The following is a 23,015-nucleotide window of genomic DNA, read 5'->3' as shown; positions in this document are numbered from 1 at the left end:
CTGGGCTCAGTGTGAACACTGACCTTGTGCAAGAATCATACGGCCACTCTATTCGATCTATTCACTGAGCGGGTTTAACATTAACTTTGACATTTATGACAATTGCTTTATTATTGTCGAGTCAACCTGGGCTGTGGAGTTAATGTATGCGCCGCAAATCACATACTTGTGCAGACAGTCACATATTTGGACACGTACTTCCAAGTAATTAAATGTTTCCTATTCCTTTACGTAGATGCTGTTTGTACGGCAGGTTTCCGTGAATGACCAGTTTCGGGGACAGTGTCGCTTTAAACAGGCGGGACTCCCTGGATGAGGTGGGACCGACCAATCGGTGTGGTGGCTGTTTAAAACCAGCTCAACACAAACTTCCCCAAATTCTCTCCCACCGTCACTATTATTACCTCAAAGTAAAACACAGGCTGAGCGATGGCAGAGAACGGGGTCATGGACAACGGGGAGACAGACGGAGAAACGCCGCTTCCCCTCCCGAGCCCAACCAAAAACCTGGCAGTGAAGTACACCAAGGTAATCATGATATTGGGAGCAGTGGGTGAGAATGAACTGCTGAACCTGAAGCGGACTGTTAGTGAAGGACTTTCACAGTTAGTGATGGGCACTGTGATCCGGATCAAGTGTGAACAGGATTAGGGACAGAAGTGAACTGATTCACTGTGATCCAGATCAAGTGTGAACAGGAATAGGGACAGAAGTGAACTGATTCACTGTGATCCGGATCAAGTGTGAACAGGAATAGGGACAGAAGTGAACTGATTCACTGTGATCTGGATTCAGTGTGAACAAGAATAGGGACAGAAGTGAACTGATTCAGTCTGATCTGGATTCAGTATGAACAGGAATAGAGACAGAAGTGAACTGATTCACTGTGATCCGGATTAAGTGTGAACAGGAATAGGAACAGAAGTGAACTGATTCACTGTGATCTGGATTCAGTGTGAACAGGAACAGGGACAGAAATGAACTAATTCACTGTGATCCGGATCAAGTGTGAACAGGAATAGGGACAGAAGTGAACTGATTCACTATGATCTCGATTCAGTGTGAACAGGAATGGGGACAGAAGTGAACTGATTCACTATGATCCACATCAAGTGTGAACAGGAATAGGGACAGAAGTGAACTGATTCACTGTGATCTGGATTCAGTGTGAACAGGAATAGGGACAGAAGTGAACTGATTCACTGTGATCTGGATTCAGTGTGAACAGGAATAGGGACAGAAGTGAACTGATTCACTATGATCTGGATTCAGTGTGAACAGGAATAGGGACAGAAGTGAACTGATTCACTATGATCTGGATTCAGTGTGAACAGGAATAGGGACAGAAGTGAACTGATTCACTGTGATCCGGATTCAGTTCACGTCCCCGATACGGCTGTCGATGGACTCATTTGGTCCAATGTCCTTCAAACTTCGGCTTTAAATAAAAGGGTTTTTTTCGAGATTTCAATAATAATTAAAAGCAGTTTCGGCAGGATTAGGATGGGTCAAATGGCCTCCTTCTGCCTATTTCTGTGATTCTGAGAGTGGATAGTAAAACGAGCGGGCCAGGTTGTGCTCAGTCCAGCTGCTACCACCTCAGAGAGAGAGACAGCACCTTGTCAGGTATCCAGCTCCGTGTCTCCTCTCTCTTCATAGAAACCGCGCCCAGCCACAGGTAAACGGCATGAGGAGGATTCAGTCAGTTAGAGAACAAGAGGATGCGGGAGCAGGCTCCACAGTACAGAAAGAATAAGTGATACATCAGTGTGCAGGGCCAGAAAGTATATTTTGTAAATGTGCCAAATGTTAACAAAAGATTGAGCCGGGAACCTGAGCAAACGGAATAAAGTTATGAAAGTGAGGATGGTCTATTTATAAACTGGTTTTACCAGAAAATGATACTCCGTATCCATGAATCGCGCATTGAACCTGTAAATAAAGTGCTGAATCCTGATTTGGTGCAGGAGAGAAATCATTTCTATAAAGAAAAGACATTCCATTATTGTTCGCCTTTGCTTTTCAAGCACACTATTTTAACCATGATCTTTATATTATCACAGCTTCTTTGGTTACCTTTCATTTTTGAAATGCCAGTGTCAGTTAGTTTGCTGCTCTTGCTAGGAACAATCTATAGCTCACTGAGGATGGAGCTGTACTCCCGCTATTCCCGGAATACTGAGCAGTTTCCTGGTTTCACGTTGCTTCTGTTTTCTATAAACCCTAGCCTACCCGTTCCCCAGGCTGGGAATATAAAGTATCCCTCACAAGACTCAGTGGGGCAGCTTTTGTAAACCTTTTACTCTTGAAGCCACCGTTTGGAGTTGGCCATGAATCTGAACATTAATGTCCTTATGTTGGCATCGTCCCACTAATACTTAAATGGCAGGGATGTATTTCCGAGTGCGGTATAAAACCTCAGAGCATGGGGGCTGTATAATCTTGGCCCACCTCTGCGTAGTTGTGTTTTCAGGAAGTGGGGGAGGAGGTGCGAGTAATACAGGTTTAGAGAGGATTTGGTCATCTTATTTCTAAGTATCTTTTGTCGAATACCTACTTGATAATACACCAATATGATGACACATTTCTCATATGGGTAATATTGTGTAGACAGTAATGCAATGTTCAGCTTTATTGCAGTGTAATTGTATACGTGTAACTGGATTCCTTTTAGTACTGAAATAATTGCAAACATTATTGAATGTTTCTTTCCCTGAAGCCCTCCCCTTGTCACTTCCCTTCTCCTTGAAAATGTTCCTTCAAATCTATCCTTTGATCACACCTTCTGTCACCACCTTAATCTTTCCCTCACCACTGCTCAGTGCCCAGATGTTTTGTCTTTCTGAAAGACTTGGGGACATTCTATTACAGACACCAGATAAGGACAAGGTGTGATTGTTATTACATTCAGTCTGTGTGATTTTCTGTGTGTGCCTCTGTATGTGTATGAATATAGATAATACTGTGCGTACACAGGTGCATGTTGCTTTACATATAATATGTGCCTGTGTTTGTGTGGGTGTATAGTTTTGTGTGTCCACATATCTATATCAAAATAAAAATATTATCCTCAATAAATATCCCCTTATTGTAGGAACTGAGGGTATAGCCTCCCCTGCTATCTATCAGGGGTCACATGATGTTCTGGGAGGCTCCGACCAATGAACCCGAAGTGCAGGCAATTCAGGGGGGTGGGGTTTTCTGATGAGAGTCCTGATTGAGCCCGTAGCATTGGAAAAGTTCTCTGCAGTAAAGCTTACCTGTTTCTTGTTGAAACCTGTCCGCTCCATCAAGTCATTACATTTGGCGACGAGGGTAAAATATCTCTGACGCTGCACCTCGCCTTGTTAACGTGAGTACATCGAATCTTAAGAAAAAGAAAAGACTACTCACCAGTTAGGCCACTCTTCAGCAGGATCAATCCTTATAATGTGACTCTGGGAGACTGGAGCCAGTATGTAGAGCGCCTCAGGTTTTATTTCGTAGCAAACAAAATTATCATGAAGGAGAAGCAGAAAGCCATCCTTTTGAGCGTATGTGGCAGTAAGAAATACAATCTCATCCACAGCCTGACAGCCCCCAATGCGCCCAATTCTAAATCTTTTAATGAATTAGTGGACCTCATGAAAATGCATTTCCAACTGAAACCATCTCTAGTAACACAGAGGTTTAAGTTTAATTCCAGAGTTAGGGTCCCGGGAGAGTCCATCGTAACATGCATAGTGAAACTGAAGTAGTTGACAGAACACTGCAGCTTCAGGGACACACTCAGTGAGATGCTGTGGGACCGATTAGTTTGTGGAGTTCAGGATGATGCCGTTCAGCACCGTTTACTCGCAGAGGTCAACATCGATTTGAAGCGCGCCCTGGAAATCTCCCTCGCCATGGAAAGCGCTGCAAGAGACTCACAGGCTCTACAACACGTACAACATGGCTCCATTCTTCATGTGGGGCAGGAACCTACCGCCGGGTGTGGAGTAAAAACCAGAGACACAGCATCGAAGCAAGAAGCAATGTCCACTGTTAGAAACATGAAATAGGGCAGTAGAAACACTTCAGCAGCGACTCCAAGATTAACTTGTTATAAATGTTGGGGTGACCACAAACTGGACACCTGCAGATTCAGGAGGCAGAATGGCATTACTGCCATAAGAAAGGTCATGTAGTAAGGCAATGCAGGGTGAAGTCAAAACAGCCCATAAAGCAGCAAAGCAATTGAAAAATACAGCAGAACCTGAAGCTGCCGACATTGACATCTATTCCCTGTGTCACATCATCGCTGTAAAAACCGAACCTATTACTGTTACAATCCAAGTTATTGGGAAGCTGCTAAAATGGAGGTAGATACGGGACCCTCAATCACAATGGTGGGAGAACACACATTTAAATACCTAAATGAAAGTACCATTCGGAGTGGACAACCGCTAAACTGAAGACATACACTGAAGAATCTATTCAGGTAAAGTGCATCACCACAGTACCAGTGTCTTATAGGCATCAGACAGTCCAGCTTCTCGTGATCATAGTGGCAGGAAAAAGACCCAGTCTTCTGGGCCGAGACTGGTTACAGAAGATCAAGCTTGACTGGTCTGTTAAGTAAATACGACAATGTATTTTGGAACAAATTAAGGAAATTAAAAGGCTTGCAAGCAAAAATATATGTGGATCCTCAGGCAACACCGTATTTCTTTAAGGCCAGAACTGTGCCTTATGAGTTGAAAGAGAAGGTGGATATAGAACTGTGCTGGTTAGAAAAACTGGGCATTATCCAACCTGTCCAATTCTCGGAATGGGCAGCACCCATAGTTCCAGTGGTTAAGCCTGACCAAACCATACATAACTGTGGAGACTGTAAATTGGCCATAAACAAGGCAGCCAAACTAGACAAGTACCCCATCCAAGGATAGACAACTTATATGCAAAGCCGGCTGGAGGCAATTGAATATGAACCATGTTTACCAACAATTAGAGCTGGATAGCAGGTCTAGAGGATACGTGACGATTAACACACACAGCGTCTTTATCAGTGCACTCACCTACCCTTTGGGGTACCACATGCATGTGCAATCTTCCAAAGGACAATGGAGAGTCTTTTGCAAGGACTTTCAAGTACCAAGTGATAGTTTACCTTAATAATGATCTGATCACAGGGTCAACCGAGACAGAACACTTGGCCAACCTGGAGGAGGTGCTAAGAAGATTCATGGAAGCCGGTGTACGACTAAAGAAATAAAAATGCACATTTCAAGCACCAGAAGTTACTTACCTGAGTCACAGGGTGGACATCAGGGTTTGCATCTGGTAGAAGAGGAAGTTCGGGCAATAAAAGATACGCCATCTCCGTCCAATGGAACCGAACTCAAGTCTTTCCTGGGTATGATCAATTACTATAGCCCCTTCTTGTCAAACTTATCAACTGTGTTGACACCGTTACACTTGTTGTTAAAATGAATCATCGTTGGTCATGGAATTCACAACAACAAAAAGCCTTTGTGAAAGTAAAGAAACTGTTGCATTTGTCATGTTTATTGGTGCACTATGACCCATCAAAAGAATTGATATTAACATGTGATGCCTCTCCTTATGGTGTAGGAGCCGTGTTGTCACATAGAATGGAAAATTGGTCAGAAAGGCCCATTGAACAAGAACAAAGAACAAAGAAAAGTACAGCACAGGAACAGGCTCCTCGGCCCTCCAAGCCTGCGCCGATCATATTACCTGTCAACTAAAACGTTTTGCACTTCTGGCGTCCGTATCCCTCTATTCTCATCCTATTTGTGTATTTGTCAAGCTGCCTCTTAAACACCACTATCGTACCTGCTTCCACCACCTCCTCTGGCAGCGAATTCCAGATTGTCTCGAGAATCCTCTCCACAGCTGAGAAGGGTTATTCCCAGATAGAAAAGGAAGGTTTATCGGTGATATTCAGAGTGAAGAAATTCCACCAGTACCTACATGGACGACATTTCATCATTGTGTCAGACCATAAGCCATTAATGGGTTTATTCAGTGAGGATAAGGCCATTCACCAATAATCTCAGCAAGAATATAACATTGGGCTCTGATGTTATCTGTATATGAGTATACCTTTATGTACCATCCTGGCTTACACATCGCAAATGCAGACACACTCAGCCATCTCCCATTACCAGATAATGGTCCAGTGTCACAGTTGTGCTATTGCTGAATTTCTTGGACCCTTCACCTGTGTGTGCAAAGCAAATTAGAAATTGGATGAACAGGGATTCAATTTTGTCGAAAGTCAAAGACCTTGTTTCTCAAGGATGGTCAAATTCGCCTGTATCTGAAGATTTGAAGAGTTAAGTTGTCAAGATGGAATTTTGTTGTGGGGATCAAGAGTTGTCATCCCATCAAAAGGTAGAGAACCACTCTTAACAGAGCTCCACAATGCGCATCCAGGCATATCGAAGATGAAAATGCTTGGGCAAAGCTACCTCTGGTGGCAGGGCATTGACGGTGACATTGAAAGCAAGTCAAGCACTGTCTCCATTGTCAACAACAACAGAAGTTGCCTGTTTCAGCTCCACTGCATCCATGGTCGATCCTGGGTTAAACTACATATTGATTATGTAGGACCATTCTTAAGTACCATGTTTTTGTTGATCGTAGATGCACATTCTAAATGGATGGGTGTGTATGAGGTCAACTCACCAACATCGAGCACAACTATTGAAAAACCGCATCACTGTTTTATTCTACATGGCCTACTGGAAATCATTGTTTGATAATGGTACAGTTTTTACCAGCAAAGTTTCAGAAATTCATGAATCTGAATGGAATCAGACATATTAAAACAGCCAATTACCATCCTTCATCAAATGGTTTCACTGAGAGAGCGGTACAAACTTTCAAGTCTGGTATGAGAGGTTATCAGAAGGTCAACTTTCCTGCTTTCTTCTTAGTTATTGTACAACGCCACATTCGACTACGGGTTCAACACCATCTGAATTATTGATGAAACACCGCGGTTAATACATACATACACGGTTAAGCCTGGTGTTTCCAAACTTAGAGGGGAAGGTAGAGTGGAATCAGAGTAATCAAAAATGGAACTACGATAGATACAGCAAAACTCACACAACGTAGGTGACACAGTATTCATGTGAAATTTTGCAAGTGGACCTTGTTGGGATCCTGGAACCTTTGTCTCAGAGACTGGTCCATTATCTTTCCAAGTACAAGTGGAAAATAGAATTGATTATAAGCACATAGATCATAATTATGTTAGAAAGGCATTCCAGCAACCAACTATTCCTCCCATGATTAAGGTCGAACCATCAATTCCTGAGGTGATGGATTGACCTAGAATAGACATGCCCAATGTCTCTGTAGAGTTGCCAAACCCAGAACTGCTACTTTCTAATGATGTGTCTCATACTGCAGTTCCAGATCCTGTTGAGGAACCTCAAGTGGTAAAGCTATGATGCTCTAGCTGTATAAGGAAGGCTTGATCTTTAATCACCTGAGCTTGTAAATATGTATATGTTGTTGGATATTCAAATGTTTCCTTGTAAATAGAAATGATAATAAAAACTAAAGGCAGGGCAAATATAGTAATTGAAGGTATAGCCACTCCTGCTGTGTATCAGGGATCACGTGATGTTCTGGGAGGCTCCAGCCGATGGACCTCAAGTGTGGGAAATCCAGGGGAGTGGGGCTTCCTGATGAGAGTCCTGATCAAGCATGTAGCACCTGAGAAGCTCCCTGTAATAAAGTTGATCTGTTTCTTGTTGAAACCTGTCTGCTCTGTCAAGTCATTACACTAATCTAACGTAACTGCAGTAACTTTGGTGGGAGTCTCTCAAAACAGCCAGAATGCAGGCTGGGATCAGACAAACTGCACCCCAACCTGGAGTCTGCCAGGTAGGGCTGGAACGAGGGCGGGGCTGGATTGAGGGCGGGGCTGGATCAAGGGCAGGGCTGGAATGAGGGCGGGGCTGGAACGAGGGTGGGGCTAGAATGAGGGCGGGGCTAGAACGAGGGTGGGGCTGGATCAAGGGCGGGGCTGGAATGAGGGTGGGGCCTGGTGTGCATCCAGTTGCTTGTTTTCTATTTGTTGTCAGTTGAAGCACATCAGTCCGAGTGGCAGTGAGGCCTGGGTGAGGTTCCAGGCCAGGACTGATGTCTGGACCCTTAAAGAGATATATTCTATTTTTTCAATAGTTTCTTTTGTATGAGGGTGAAAGACCCTTTTACAAAGGGATCAATATGACACAACCATACCTTCTTTTCAAAGGGGGGGTGCCGGCCACCTTCCTGCTCCCAAACTTCGTCCCCGCTGGACTTTCTGGCAGTGAATCATTGAATCCTGGCCATGCACAGCACAGAAAGAAGCCATTTAGTCCATTGCATCTCCAATGGCTCCTTTTCTGGAACAATCCAATATTAATCCCATAGCCTGTGCTCTCTCCATCATCATCAATGTTTCTCCATATAAAATATGTTGTGAATTTTCTCTTAAAAGGGCCCTGATATCTGGCTCAGCCATTCCTGTGGCAAAGCATTTCCATGTTCCAAATACCCTCCATGTAAAGAAAGTTTCCTAATCTTTCTTCTGTCATTGGTTTGCAAATAAAGGAACATTCCCCAGAAGAATCTGCCCGAATCAGTGGGGAACCTTCCAAGCAGCTGCTTCTCCTTTTCAGTAAGACCTTGTGGCTTTGAGTTCCACTCTAAAGACTTGAGTACATTGACTTGAGCGTGGCACTGTCAGAGGTGTCATCTTTCAATTAAACCCAAAGCCCTGCCTCCCCTCTCAGGTGGATATTAAAGATCCCTTGGAACTGTTCCAAGAAGAGCGGGAGAGTTCTCCCATATTTATCCCTCAAATAGCATAATTTAAACAAATTATCCGCTCATTATCTTACTGCCATTTCTGGAATCTTACTGTGCATGCATTAAATCTCTTGTTTCTATTCACGGTAACTACACTTAAAATACATAATTGGCTCAATAAAAGCAACAACTTGTACTTGTACTGCATCTCTTTTGTAATAACTTATCACAGGGCATTTCACAGGAGCATTATCAAACTAAACTTGATCAAACATTATCGAACAAAACTTAATCAAACATTATCAAACGAAACTTTGCACCAAACCACACAAGGAGATATTAAGGCAAGTGACTAGATACTTGGTCAAAGAGGTAAGTCATCAGGACTGTCTTAAAGGAGAAAAGTGAGGTTGAGGGGTAAAGGGAATTCCAGAGTCTGGGTCCTTGGCAGCTGAAGGCGCGGTCACCAATGGTGGCGTGGTTAAAATCTGGATGCACAATAGGCCAGAATTAGAGGGATGTAGAGATCTTGAAGGGTTGTACAGCTGGAGGAGGTTACCTTGATGGGGAGGGGTGAGGCCATAGAGGAAAATTGAGGCACTGCTTAACTGGGAGTCATTTGAGGTTTGTGAACATAGGGATGGTGAGTGAATGGGACTTGGGGTGAGTTAAGAAACAAGAAGCAGAGTTTTAAATGAGCTGAAGTTCATGGAGGGTGGAAGATAGAGAAGGCTGGACAGAAGTGTATGGAATGGTTAAGTCAAAGGACAATAAATGCATTGGTGAGGGTTTCAGCAGCGGATGAGCTGAGGTAGGAGGTGGAGAGGATGATGTTATGAAGGTGGAAACAGGCAGTCCAAATGAAGATGTAGATAGTGGGGTATGATAGCACAGTGGACTATTAATCCAGGCCTCTGGACTATTGATCCAGAGAGATGAGGTCAAAGCCCACCACTGCACCTGGGAAATTTGAATTCAATTAATTAAATAAACTTGGAATTCAAATGCTTGTATCAGTAATGGCTCATTCATCCCCTTTAGGGAAGAAATCTCATGTTCTTACCTGGTCTGGCCTATAATGTGACTCCAGACCCACAGCATTCTGGCTGACTCTTAACTGCCCCCTGAAATGGCTGAGCAAGCCACTCAGTTATACTCAAGAAGATGACTCTCCACCACTTTCTTATGACAATTAGGGTTAGACAATAAGTACTGGCCTTGCCAGCAACACCAACATCCTGTGGATGAATAAAAAATAAAAATATGGTCGAAAGCTCAACCTGGTGATAACACTTTAGATGTCCTGAGGTTGTGAAAGGTGCTATATAAATGCAAGCTCCTAGGTTTGCTTTCTTACGAGAAACCCTTACTTTCCTGACTCACTTTTGCCAGTCTTATATTTCTTTGTTTATATTTAAAATAATAAAGCTCAATGGCAATTGACTCCAGGCACTATGTTATTGACTCCAGGCACTATTTTATTGACTCCAGGCACTATGTTATTAATTCCAGGCACTATGTTATTGACTCCAGGCACTATGTTATTAACTCCAGGCACTATGTTATTGACTCCAGGCACTATGTTATTGACTCCAGGCACTATGTTATTGACTCCAGGCACTATGCTATTGACTCCAGGCACTATGTTATTGACTCCAGGCACTATGTTATTGACTCCAGGCACTATGTTATTGACTCCAGGCACTATGCTATTGACTCCAGGCACTATGTTATTGACTCCAGGCACTATGTTATTGACTCCAGGCACTATGCTATTGACTCCAGGCACTATGCTATTGACTCCAGGCACTATGTTATTGACTCCAGGCACTATGCTATTGACTCCAGGCACTATGCTATTGACTCCAGGCACTATGTTATTGACTCCAGGCACTATGCTATTGACTCCAGGCACTATGTTATTGACTCCAGGCACTATGTTATTGACTCTAGGCACTATGCTATTGACTCCAGGCACTATGTTATTGACTCCAGGCACTATGCTATTGACTCCAGGCACTATGCTATTGACTCCAGGCACTATGTTATTGACTCCAGGCACTATGTTATTGAAGGTTGTGGCCAACCAGTCACTGGGTCAAAACCCTGGAGCTCCCTCCCTAACAGCACGGTGGATGTACCTACACCGCATGGTCTGCTGCAGTTTGAGAAGCCAGCTCACCACCACCTTCTAAATTAATTAGTGGGGGAACGGTTCAATTGAAGGGAAGTTTAAAAATTCAAAAAGAAACAAGAGAGCAGGGATGTAGGGGAGTGGAGAGGCGAACGATAATCAAAGTGTGACAGGAAGGGGAAGAAACTATAAGCAGAGGAGTGCAGCAGAAATTAAAACCAGAATGAGTAATAATGGTAAAAAGTCAAAGCTTAAGGCTCTTTATCTGAATGCATGCAGCATTTGTAACAAGATAGGCAAGTTAATGGCACAAATAGAAATAAATGAATATGATATGACAGCCATTACAGAGACAGACCAAGACTGGGAACTCAATATTCAAGGGTATTCAACATTCTGGAAAAATAGGTAAAAAAAAGATGGGGTAGCTTTGTTAATAAAGGAAGGTATCAGTGCAGTGGTGAGTAGTGATATAGGTGCAATAGATTGTGATGTGGAATCAGCTTGGGTGGAAATAAGGAATAGCAAGGGGAAGAAGTCATGAGTGGGAGTCATCTATAGGCCCCCGAAGAGTTGCCTCACTGTAGGATAAAGTATAAATCGAGAAATAATGGAGGTGTGTGAGAAGGGCACTACAATTGTCATGGCTGATTTTAATCTGCTTATTGACTGGACAAGTCAAATTGGCTGGGGTAACATGAAAGACAAATTTGTAGAGTGCATCTGGGATTGTTTCTTAGAGCAATATGTTGCAGAACCTACCCTGGAACAGGCTATTTTAGATCTGGTAATGTGTAATGAGGTAGGGTTAATAAGAAATATCCTAGTTAAGGATCCTCTAGGGATAGCAATCAAAACATGGTAGAATTTCATAGAGAGCAAGCAACTCAGGTCTCAAACCAGTGTCCTCAACTAAAATAAGGGTAATTACAGAGGTATGAAGAAAGGGTTGTCTAAAGCAGGCTGGGAAAATAGACTGAAGGGAAGGTCAGTGGATGAGCAGTGACAGACATTTAAGCAGATATTTCATAACACTCAGCAAAAATTTATTCCGGTCAAAAAGGACTCGATGAGAAGGATGAACCACCCGTGGTTAACAAAGGTGGTCAAGGAGAGTATCCAATCAAAATCTAAGACATGCAAAGTGGCGAAAACTAGTGGTAGGCCAGAGCATTGGGATTTTTTTAGGAATCAACAGTGGATGATTAAAAACCTAATCAAAGAGAGAGAAAATTGATTCTGAAAGTAAATTGGCAAGAAATATAAAAGCAAACAGCAAGAGCTTCTATAGGTATATAAAAAGAAAGAGAGTGGCTAAAGTGAGCTTGGGATGCTTGGAGGATGTGTCCGGCTAACAAGGGACAGGGAAATGACAGATATTTAAACAAATACTTTGCATCAGTCTTTACAGTGGGGGACACTATAAACATCCCAAAGATATCAGAGAAGCAAGGAGATATTGGGAGGAAAGATCTTGTAACAGTCTCTATCACGAGGGACAGAGTATTTGAGAAACTAATGGGACTAGAGGCAGACAAGTCACCAGGGCCTGATGGCCTGCATCCAAGGGCTTTAAAGGAAGTGCCTGCAGAGATAGTGGAGGCATTGGTCAAATTATTCCAGAACTCACTGGATTCCGGGAGGGTCCCAGCTGATTGGAAAACCCCTAATGTGATGCCCCTGTTCAAGAAGGGAGAGAGACAAAAAGCAGGAAACTATAGAACAGCCAGCCTCACATCTGTCATTGGGAATATACTAGAATCCATTTTTAAGAAAGAAATAGCTGGACATATAGAAAAGCTTAACACAATCAGATGGAGTCAACATGGTTTTGTGAAAGGGAAATCATGTTTAACAAATTTGCTAGAGTTCTTTGAGGTTATAACAAGCAGAGTTGATCAAAAGGAACCAGTAGATGTAGTGTATTTGGATTTCCAGAAGGCATTCATTAAGGTGCCACATAAAAGGTTATTGCACAAGATAGGAGCTCATGGTATTGGGGTTAATGTATTAGCATGAATTGAGGATTGGTTAACATACAGAAGATAGAGAGTTGGAATTAATGGGTCTTTTTCAGGTTGGAAAGACGTAACTATTGGAGTGCCACAAGGATCAGTCCTAGGGCCTCAATTATTTACTATCTATATTAATGACTTGGAGGAGGGGGCAGAATGTAATGTATCCAAATTTGCTGTCCATTCAAAAATAGGTGGGAGGTCATGTTGTGATGAGGACATAAGGAATCTGCAAGGGGGTATAGATAGGGTGAGTGAGCGGGCAAAAACTTGGAAGATGGAGTTTAATATAGGAAAGTGTGAGGTTAAGCACTTTAGTAGGAAGAATCAAAAGGCAGATTATTATTTAAATGGAGAGAGACTCCAAAAAAGTGCAGCACAGAGGGATCTGGGTGTTCTTGTGCATGAAACACAAAAAGTTAACATGCAGGTGCAGCAAGTCATTAAAAAGGCAAATAGAATTTTGGCGTGTATTGCTGGGGGGTTGGTGTTTAAAAATAGGGAAGTCTTGTTACAAAAGTACAGGGTATTGGTGAGGCCACACCTGGAGTACTGTGTACAGTTTGGGTCCCCATATTTAAGAAAGGATATATTGGCATTGGAGGCAGTTCAAAAGAGATTCACTAGGCTGATTCCTGGGAAGAAGGAGTTGACTTATCAGGAACGGCTAAACAGGTTAGGCCTTTATTCATTAGAGTTTAGAAGAATGAGGGGTGATCATATTGAAATGTATGAGATTCTGAGGGGGCTTGACAGGGCAGATGTTGAGATGTTTCCACTAGTGGGGGAATCTCAAACTATGGGACATAGTTACAGAATAAGGGTTCACTCATTTAAAACTGAGGTGCAAAGGAATTTCTTCTCTCAGAAGATAGTGAAAGTCTGGAATTCTCTACCCCAGAGAGTTGTGGAGGCTAGATTACTGGAAGTATTTAAAGAGGAGGTAAATAGGTTTTTGAAATATCAGGGAGTTGAGGGCTATGAGGAGCTGGCACGAAAGAGGAGTTGAGGCCTGAGGCAGATCAGCCATGATCTTATTGAATACTGGGCAGGTTTGAGGGGCTGAATGGCCTACTCCTGCTCCTATTTCTAGTGTTCTTATGTTCTCGAGGGCAATTAGGGATGGGCAATAAATGCTGGCCTAGTCAGCGACACCCGCATCTCATGAGAAAATAAAGAAAAGTCAAGTTGTTTTAGTTTTATCCCCAGAAATTATGCAAAATAATTTCCATAATTTTTCATTATCATTTTGTTTTCAAGTGTTTGACATTTCCAATTTATAAAATAAAACTTCAAACAAAGTGAAAAAATCAAAATTTATATTTTGCAAATTAACACAAAGAATTTATCAATTTAATTGTCCTTTTTGTTTTTTAATTCTTTATTTTTTTAGTTGACAGCTCAGCCTTTGCTAATATCAGGGCCTAGACTTTATATCAGCGCCCAGAACTGTAGGGCTGTTAGCAAAGTTCACCTTGTGCTATCTGAGCTTGTGCAATGTACCAAAAGTCCCAGCACTCATCAATAACTTTTAGTCAGCCACACTGCTAAAATAGTTTTCTTTACCATACGCATAGAAAGGAACAGCACAGGACAGGTCTATTCAGCCCAGTATGCTGTGCTGGCTCTTTGAAAGATCTATCCAATCAGCCCAATTTCCTGCTCTTGGCCCATAGCCATGAAGAAGTTTCTCCCCTTCAAGTATTTATCCAATTCCCTTTGAAATTTGTTATTGAATCTGCTTCCACCGCCCATGCAGGCAGCACGTTCCTCTTCACCGGAACTCGCTGTCAAAAGGTCTTTGGCAAGTTGCAGCAGTGCATCTTATAGATAGTACATTCACTGCAACCATGGTGGGGAGAGTGAGTGTTTAAGGTGTTGTTTCGGCTGCTACTTTGCCCTGGATGATGTTGAGCTTCTTGAGTATTGCTGGAGCTACACTCATCCAGGAAAATGGAGAGTATTCCATCACACTCCTGACTTGTCCTTGTAGATGGTGGACAGGCTCTGGGGAATCAGGAGGTGAGTCGTTCACCATAGAAATTCCTGTCTCTGGTCTGATCTTACAGTCACAGTACATATATGATAGGCCCAGTTAAGTTTATGGTTAATAGTGACCCTCAGGATGTTGACAGGAGACTTGATGATGGTGATGTCATTGCCAAAGCGGTAAAAACAGAGAATGCAGGAAGTACTCAACAGGTCTGTGGAGAGAGAAACCAAGGTAATGTTTCAGCTCTTTGATCTTTCACCACAACACAGGTCCTGCTTCTAGCATTTACTTTTTTTATTGCCGATTCCCAGCATTAACAGTATTTCACTTCTGTATGAGTGTCAAAGGGATGGTTAGACTCTCTCTTGTTAGGGATAGTTATTTGTTCTTGTAAGGTACAAATGTTACTCACAAATTATCAGCCCAATCCTGGATATTGTCCAGGTCTTGCTGCATTTGGACATGGGCTGCTTCAGTATCTGAGGAGTCATGAATGGTGCTGAACATTGTGTAATCATCAATGAACATCCCCACTTCTGACCTTATGATGGATGAAAGGTCATTGATGAAGCAGCTGAAGGTGGTTGGGCCGAAGACACTACCCTGAGGAACTCCTGCAGTGATGTCCTGGAGCTGAGATGATTGACATCCAACAACCACAACCATATTCCTTTGTGCTAGGTATGACTCCAAACAGTGGAGAGTTTTCCCCCAATTCCCATTGACTCCAGTTTTGCTGGGGCCCCTTGGTGACAGTCAGACAATATAAATATCCTAATTCCAGACATCTGAGAGAGAGTGAGAGAGATTGAGAGGGGCTGGACAATAAGGGTGTCTTTCTGAGGGTCTCGAATGATTTCATGAGTTTTTTGACGACAGTATTTTGCTTGTGAGACAGAAAGAAAAAGAGACAGAGAACGAGTTAACGAGAGGCAGAGAGACAGTGCTTTCCCTCATATCATTTTAATTAATTGTTAAAAATAATTCTGTTAATATTTGAAAGCAACCAGGACTATTTCATTTGGGAGGAGACAGGATGAGATCTGCAGAGGACCCACGTCTTACCTGAAACCCCCAGTGAAGAATGCAGCCTCCAGCCATTGCCAGCTCGGTACTGGATCATCACATTCTGTATATCCCCCTCACCTCCTGTCTGTCAGGAAAGGGGAAATTAAAAAGTGAGAGGAAGAGAAGAGAGAATCCACAGAGAGAAGTCGTGAGGAGAAAGACAGAGTCAGAATTAGAAAAGTGATACAGAGTGGGACCCAGTAACACAAAGACAACAGAGACAAATAAGGGAGAGACTATAGGGGGAAGAAATTTGCCTTGGATGTTTGAGAAAAACAAGCAGCAAGACGCCTGATTTCTTTCTCCATTTTGTGCTCCCACTAATTCAATCGTAACACTGTAGTTTCAACTCTGGCCACCAGGTAGCTCCATTGAGTGAGCTACTCATAGCCCTCTCCCAACTCTTGTCTCTGCAGTGTACTCATCAACTGACTGTGGCAACACTGAGAAATATACACATAAACAGACCTATACATTGTGTATTTATGTGTGCATGTATCTGTGTGCATGTGTGCATGTATCTGTGTGTATTTGTACATCTGTGTGCATCTGAGCGTTTATAAATGTGTGTGTGTGTATTTGTATCTGTGTATGTGTTTTATATCTGTGTGTGTGTTTAAATCTGTGTGTGTGTGTGTGTTTAAATCTGTGTGTGTGTGTTTGTATCTGTGTGTGTTTTATATGTGTGTGTGTTTATATCTGTGTGTGTTTGTGTGTGTGTTTATATCTGTGTGTGTGTGTTTGTATCTGTGTGTGTGTTTATATCTGTGTGTGTTTGTATGTGTGTGTTTGTATCTATGTGTGCGTGTTTATATCTATGTGTGTGTTTATATCTCTGTGTGTGTGTTTATATCTGTGTGTGTTTGTATGTGTGTGCTTGTTTATATCTGTGTGTGCGTTTATATGTGTGTGTTTGTATCTGTGTGTGCATGTTTATAACTGTGTGTGTGTGTTTGTTTATATCTGTGTGTGTGTTTATATCTGTGTGTGTGTGTTTATATCTCTGTGTGTTTGTACGTGTGTGTTTGTATCTGTGTGTGCATGTTTATATCTGTGTGTGTTTGTATCTGTGTGTGTGTTTGTATCTGTGTGTGTGTTTATATCTGTGTGTTTGTATCTGTGTGTGCATGTTTATATCTGTGTGTTTTATATCTGTGTGTATGTTTATATCTGTGTGTGTTTGTATCTGTGTGTGCATGTTTATATCTGTGTGTGCGTGTTTATATCTGTGTGTGTGTTTGTATCTGTGTGTGTGTTTATATCTGTGTGTGTGTGTGTGTGTTTATATCTGTGTGTGTGTGTTTGTATCTGTGTGTGTGTGTTTATATCTGTGTGTGTTTGTATGTGTGTGTTTGTATCTATGTGTGCATGTTTATATCTATGTGTGTGTTTATATCGCTGTGTGTTTGTTTATATCTGTGTGTGTTTGTATGTGTGTGCTTGTTTATATCTGTGTGTGCATTTATATGTGTGTGTTTGTATCTGTGTGTGCATGTTTATAACTGTGTGTGTGTGTTTGTTTATATCTGTGTGTTTGTTTATATCTGTGTGTGCATGTTTATATCTGTGTGTGTGTTTGTATCTGTGTGTGTGTTTGTATCTGTGTGTGTGTTTATATCTGTGTGTTTGTATCTGTGTGTGCATGTTTATATCTGTGTGTATGTTTATATCTGTGTGTATGTTTATATCTGTGTGTGTTTGTATCTGTGTGTGCATGTTTATATCTGTGTGTGCGTGTTTATATCTGTGTGTGTGTTTGTATCTGTGTGTGTGTTTATATCTGTGTGCGTTTGTATCTGTGTGTGTTTGTATCTGTGTGTGCATGTTTATATCAGTGTGTGTGTGTTTATATCTGTGTGTGTTTGTATCTGTGTGTGTGTTTATATCTGTGCATGTTTATATCTGTGTGTATGTTTATATCTGTGTGTGTGTTTGTATCTGTGTGTATGTTTATATCTGTGTGTGTGTTTGTATCTGTGTGTGTGTTTATATCTGTGTGTGTGTGGTTATATCTGTGTGTGTGTTTGTACCTGTGTGTGTGTTTATATCTGTGTGTGTGTGTGTGTGTTTTATATCTGTGTGTGTGTGTTTATATCTGTGTGTGCATATTTATATCTGTGTGTAGGTGTATGTGTCTTTATATCTGTGTGTGTCTTTATATCTGTGTGTGTGCCTGCGCACACGTGTTTATAACTGTGTGTGTGTTTTATATCTGTGTGTGTTTATATCTGTGTGTGTGTTTTATATCTGTGTGTGTGTCCGCGCACACGTGTTTGTAACTGTGTGTTTCTGTGTGTTTGCATCTGTATGTGTGTTTGTATCTGTGTGTATCTGTTTGCATCTTGTGTGTTTGTTTCTGTGTTTGCATCTGTGTGTATGTGTGTGGTGTGTGTGTCTGTGTGTGTGACCATCTGTATCTGTGTATATGTGTCTGTAAAAATGTTTTATTCTTTGTTGCATGTTTCATTCTATAACAAGGCCATTGTTGGAAAGTACTGGGCTGTACTCAGCCATGGTATTAGGTAGAATGGAGCTGACATCTTAATAATTATTTAATTAGTAACTAAAATGTGAATAGAGAAGGGCGTAGACAATCAGTCTCTGGACTGCAGTCAGATAAACTAACCCAGCAGCAGAAAACAAAAGTCTCTTCATTCTAGGCTGAACACAAATACATCAGGTACAGTGGCTCAACAAACTGAAAGGAGAATCGGCATTTCTGTGTCCCACTTTCTGCTGTTTGACTGGTTTTCTAACTTGAAATACAGAGTATAATTTTGATTCAAAGTCCAAACTATGCAGCGATCCAAAGTCTCCACCAAGTTAAATGAGGTGGTCCACAGCATAAGTAATGTATCAAATTTGACATTTTAATGGAGTAGTCCGTGTAGTTGGATGCTGGTCTGTGAGGGTGAGCTGGAGGCTCGGTTCAGTGATTTGGATGCCAGTTTTAGCTTTGGGAAATGGATCCCTAATTTCCATGTTGATGTTTTCCAATATCCGTAACATTTGCTTTCTTCTCTGTTCCTCAAAAAATCAAAATATGTTTTAAGAGATAGTACAATGAGAGAATATTATCCTGCAGCATTGATAATGTTAGGAAATACAATCTCCTACTGTCTGTTGCATTACTCAGGGGTTTATACCACCTTTAGCTTCCTGAAGAGTGGGACTGAAAAGTCGAAAACCCTTCAGTCAAGAACTCAAAGAAGTTTGAGACCGAACAATCCACAAAATTATTCTTCGAATCTGAGTTGCATTCAACACAGATAAAAGGTAAAGGACTGACCTTACTCATGAAGGCTCCTTAGAAAGAACCTTCCAAGCGCACAACCACTACCATCTAGAAGGACAAGGGCAGTAGACACATGGGAACACCACCACCTGGAAGTTCCACCCCAAATCACTCACCATCCTGACTTGGAAAAATATCACCGTTCCTTCACTGTCGCTGGGTCAAAATCCTGGAACTCCCTCCCTAACAGCACGGTGGGTGTACCCACAACACCGCAGTTTAGGAAGGCTGCTCACCACCACCTTCTCAAGGGCGATCAAGGATGGGAAACAAATGCTGGTCTTGCCAACGACACCTGCATCACAAGAATGAATGATTAAAAAGGGTTGTCAGGAGTTTGAAGGAAATTTTCAGTTCTGAATCAACTACACAAGCTTCCTTATTTGCTTTCCAAATTTTCCAGTTTAAGACCAGTATAGAAAGCCCTGACTCCTCAGTGATTCACTACTTTGTGCAAGAATTCAAATTTAAAAATTTCAAACCAGACCCTAACGTGCCTCAAATCCACGCAGTTCTAGCTTTACTGAAGGTGGATCAGGTGACCATCCTCATTGTCAGGAAAATCTTTTAAGGAGGCTGAGCTGTCTGCACCTCCTGACTGCCATTCTCCTCCCTACCCCAACACTCCCCAACTACCATCTCTACCACTGCCTCCCTTCACCAAACACTGAAAACCAGGCAGGAGCATGATGTGGGAAAATGTGAGGTTATCCTCTCTCTTCTTAGGCAGTCCCTCAGGATCAAGAATGATTTTCACCTCGATGGGTCCTGAGGTGGCTGATGAGCCCAATGTGTGATCTGCAGACTCTGCCACAAGCGGGACAGGTGGTACTAAAAGGGTCAGTTAATGAGATGTTTGAAGGCTTTTGCACTCCCTCCAGTGTCTTGACTTCCCCTCGATAAAGGCTCTCGATATGTTCGGTGCCTTCCTGGGTGAACCTCTTGACCTAAGCCAAGTGGGGGGAGGTGTTGTGCTGTGGGAGTTGGTTGGAAGAGGAGCCAAGCTTTTGTGTGTTTAGTGAAAGGCTCATTTTCTCATATACTTCAGACAAGGAACTGACAATGAACTAGAGCTCAGTTTCTGAATGAACACATCAGCATAATGAAGCTCTATGACTGAGGTTGGAGCGATTTTGGTTTTGAATTGAAGCCGGTTTAGGTTGAACAGTTTCCTAATTGTTCTGTAGATTATCTTCACACTGTGGGTAATGTGTTGGAGGTGAGGGGCTCTATTGCACTGGGCAAAATGGAGAAGAGATTTGGTGCAATGGCACAGCCTTGTTTGACACCAGTCTTCACTGAGACATGCCTTGTGATGATTATATTGTTGAGGACCACAGCTTGCATGTCATCTGGAGTAGGCAGAGGATGGAGACAGATTTCTGTACTGCTGCCGTCAGCTACCTGTAGGACTGCTGCATTTTCTTGAGCTGTGGTAACATTTCCAGTCAATGAAATCTTTGCACTTGCCTTATGGTCCTGTAACTCTTGGTCATTTTTGTCAAACCATTCACAATTTTTCCTGGTAAAGAGGCCAAGGACCTATTTGCAGGTGCTTGTTATGGTGGGCTTTAGGATTGATCAGGCACTATGGGCACACTGTGTAGATCCTGGTGGTTGGAGGTTGAGAGGTTGGCAGTGAGGTGCTCACAAAGAAGGACCACCTTGGTGGGAATCTTTGAGCATTGCTTCTGGTGCATTACCTCTGCTGTCTGGGGCTCAAGCTGATGGAGATGGTAGATTGGATAATGCAGTGATTGGTCTAGCAGTTGTCATTACCTGTCATGGCATGGGTAATATGGACAATTTTGCAGTTCCTTGCTCAAATGATGATGTAGTTGAGCAAGTGCCTGTCTATTATTAAGAAGGTACTTAGAAAATCTCAATACAATCAGGCAGAGTCAACATGGGAATTGGCAGAGTCAATTTGTGAAACAGAAATCATGTTTGACTAATTTATTGGTGTTCTTTGAGGAAGTAACAAGCAACATGGATCAAGGGGAACCTGTTGATGTGCTGTACTAGATTTCCAAAAGGCATTTGACAAGGTGCCATATCAAAGATTGCAATGCAAAATAAGAATTCATGGTGTTAGGAGTAAGATATAAGCATGGATAGAAGATTGGTCAGCTCACAGGAAACAGAAGGTAGGCATAAATGGGTCATTTTTGGGTTGACAGGATGTGATGAGTGGAGTGTCACAAGCCTCAACTATTTACACTTTATATCAATGGCTTGGTTGAAGGAACCAAATGTATGGTTACTAAATTTGCTGATGACACAAAGATAGGTAGGAAAGTAAGTTGTGAAGAGGGCATAAGTAGGTTGCAAAGGGACATACATAGGTTAAGTGAGTGGGCAAAAATTTGGCAGATGTGGGAGAAATGGGGAAATGTAAAGTTGTCCACTTTGGCAGGAAGAATAGAAAAGCAGAATATTATTTAAGTGGTGAGAGGCTGCAGAATTTTCAGGTACAGAGATCTGGGTGTCCTAGTGCTTGAATCACAAATGATTAGTATGAAGGTACAGCAAATGATTAAGAAGGCAAGTGGGATGTTGCTGTTTATTGCAAGCGGAATGAAATATAAAAGTAGGAAAGTTTTGGTACAGTTGTATATGGCATTGGTGTGACCACATCTGGAATACTGTGTACAGTTTTGGTCTCCTTATTTAAGAAAGGATATAAGTGCATGAAAAGCAATTCCAAGAAGGTTCACTTGACAGATACCACAGATCGGGGGGTTGTTTTATGAGGGAAAGCTGGACCGGCTGGGCCTGTATCCATTGGAGCTTAAAAGAATGAGAGGTGATCTGATTTTTTTTTATTCGTTCATAGGATGTGGGCGTCACTGGGTAGGCCAGCATTTGTTGCCCATCCCTAATTGCCCTTGAGAAGGTTGCAGTTTAGAAGAATGAGAGGTGATCTTATTGAAACATGTAAAACCCTGAGGGGACTTGACAGGGTGGATGCTGAGAGGCTGTTCACTCACTCGGGTGAATCCAAAACTGGGGGAACAGTCTCAAAATAGTGGGCGATCTATTTAAGATGGGGATGAGCAGGAATATCTTCTCTCAGAGGGTCGTTAATCTTTGGAATTCTCTTCCACAAAGAGCAATGGAGGCTCGGTCATTGAATATATTAAAGTTTGAGTTAGACGTATTTTTGATCTACAAGGGAGTAGAGAGTTATGGGGCAGGATAGTGGAGTTGTGGCCACGATCATATCAGCCAAGACCTTATTGAATGGCAGGGCAGGGTGAAGGGGCTGAATGGCCTCCTCCTGTTCCTATTTGTTATGTTCTTAACTTCACAACCCCCGAGGACAATCTCCCTCCCAACTACCATCTCACCTCCAGGCCACATTCTTTTCCACTGACCACAAGCCTGCCCTTCCACACCCTTGACCCACAGTCCCCCTGACACTAGACCCTTCTCTTCTTCTTGATTCCTTACTTGCTCCTCCATTGCATTCTTGCTTGCAGGGTTTCTCACTCAACAGGCAGGCAGCCCATCAATCACTGTGCCCATCAGCCCATTAGCCCATCAATCACTGTGCCCATCAGCCCATCAATCACTGTGCCCATCAGTCCATCAGTCCATCAATCACTGTGCCCATCAGCCCATCAATCACTGTGCCCATCAGTTCATCAATCACTGTGCCCATCAGTCCATCAATCACTGTGCCCATCAGCCCATCAATCACTGTGCCCATCA

The 23,015-nt window shown here is 42.4% G+C and overlaps 1 protein-coding gene across 1 annotated transcript in view; it reads left to right on the top strand.

The window, feature by feature from the left end:
• Nucleotides 1-429: 429 nt before the first annotated feature.
• The window catches only part of aldh1a3 (aldehyde dehydrogenase 1 family, member A3), a 710,895-nt gene continuing 688,309 nt past the window's right edge, over nucleotides 430-23,015 (top strand). Inside the window, exon 1 of the mRNA XM_041175393.1 lies at nucleotides 430-528. Coding sequence (XP_041031327.1) covers nucleotides 430-528 — 99 coding nt within the window. The remainder of the gene's footprint in view (nucleotides 529-23,015) is intronic.

This window comes from Carcharodon carcharias, chromosome 26 (assembly GCF_017639515.1).
Source record: "Carcharodon carcharias isolate sCarCar2 chromosome 26, sCarCar2.pri, whole genome shotgun sequence".
Taxonomy (NCBI): domain Eukaryota; kingdom Metazoa; phylum Chordata; class Chondrichthyes; order Lamniformes; family Lamnidae; genus Carcharodon; species Carcharodon carcharias.
Note: the sequence above shows the minus strand (reverse complement) of the source record. Positions and strands in the feature narration are given on the sequence as shown.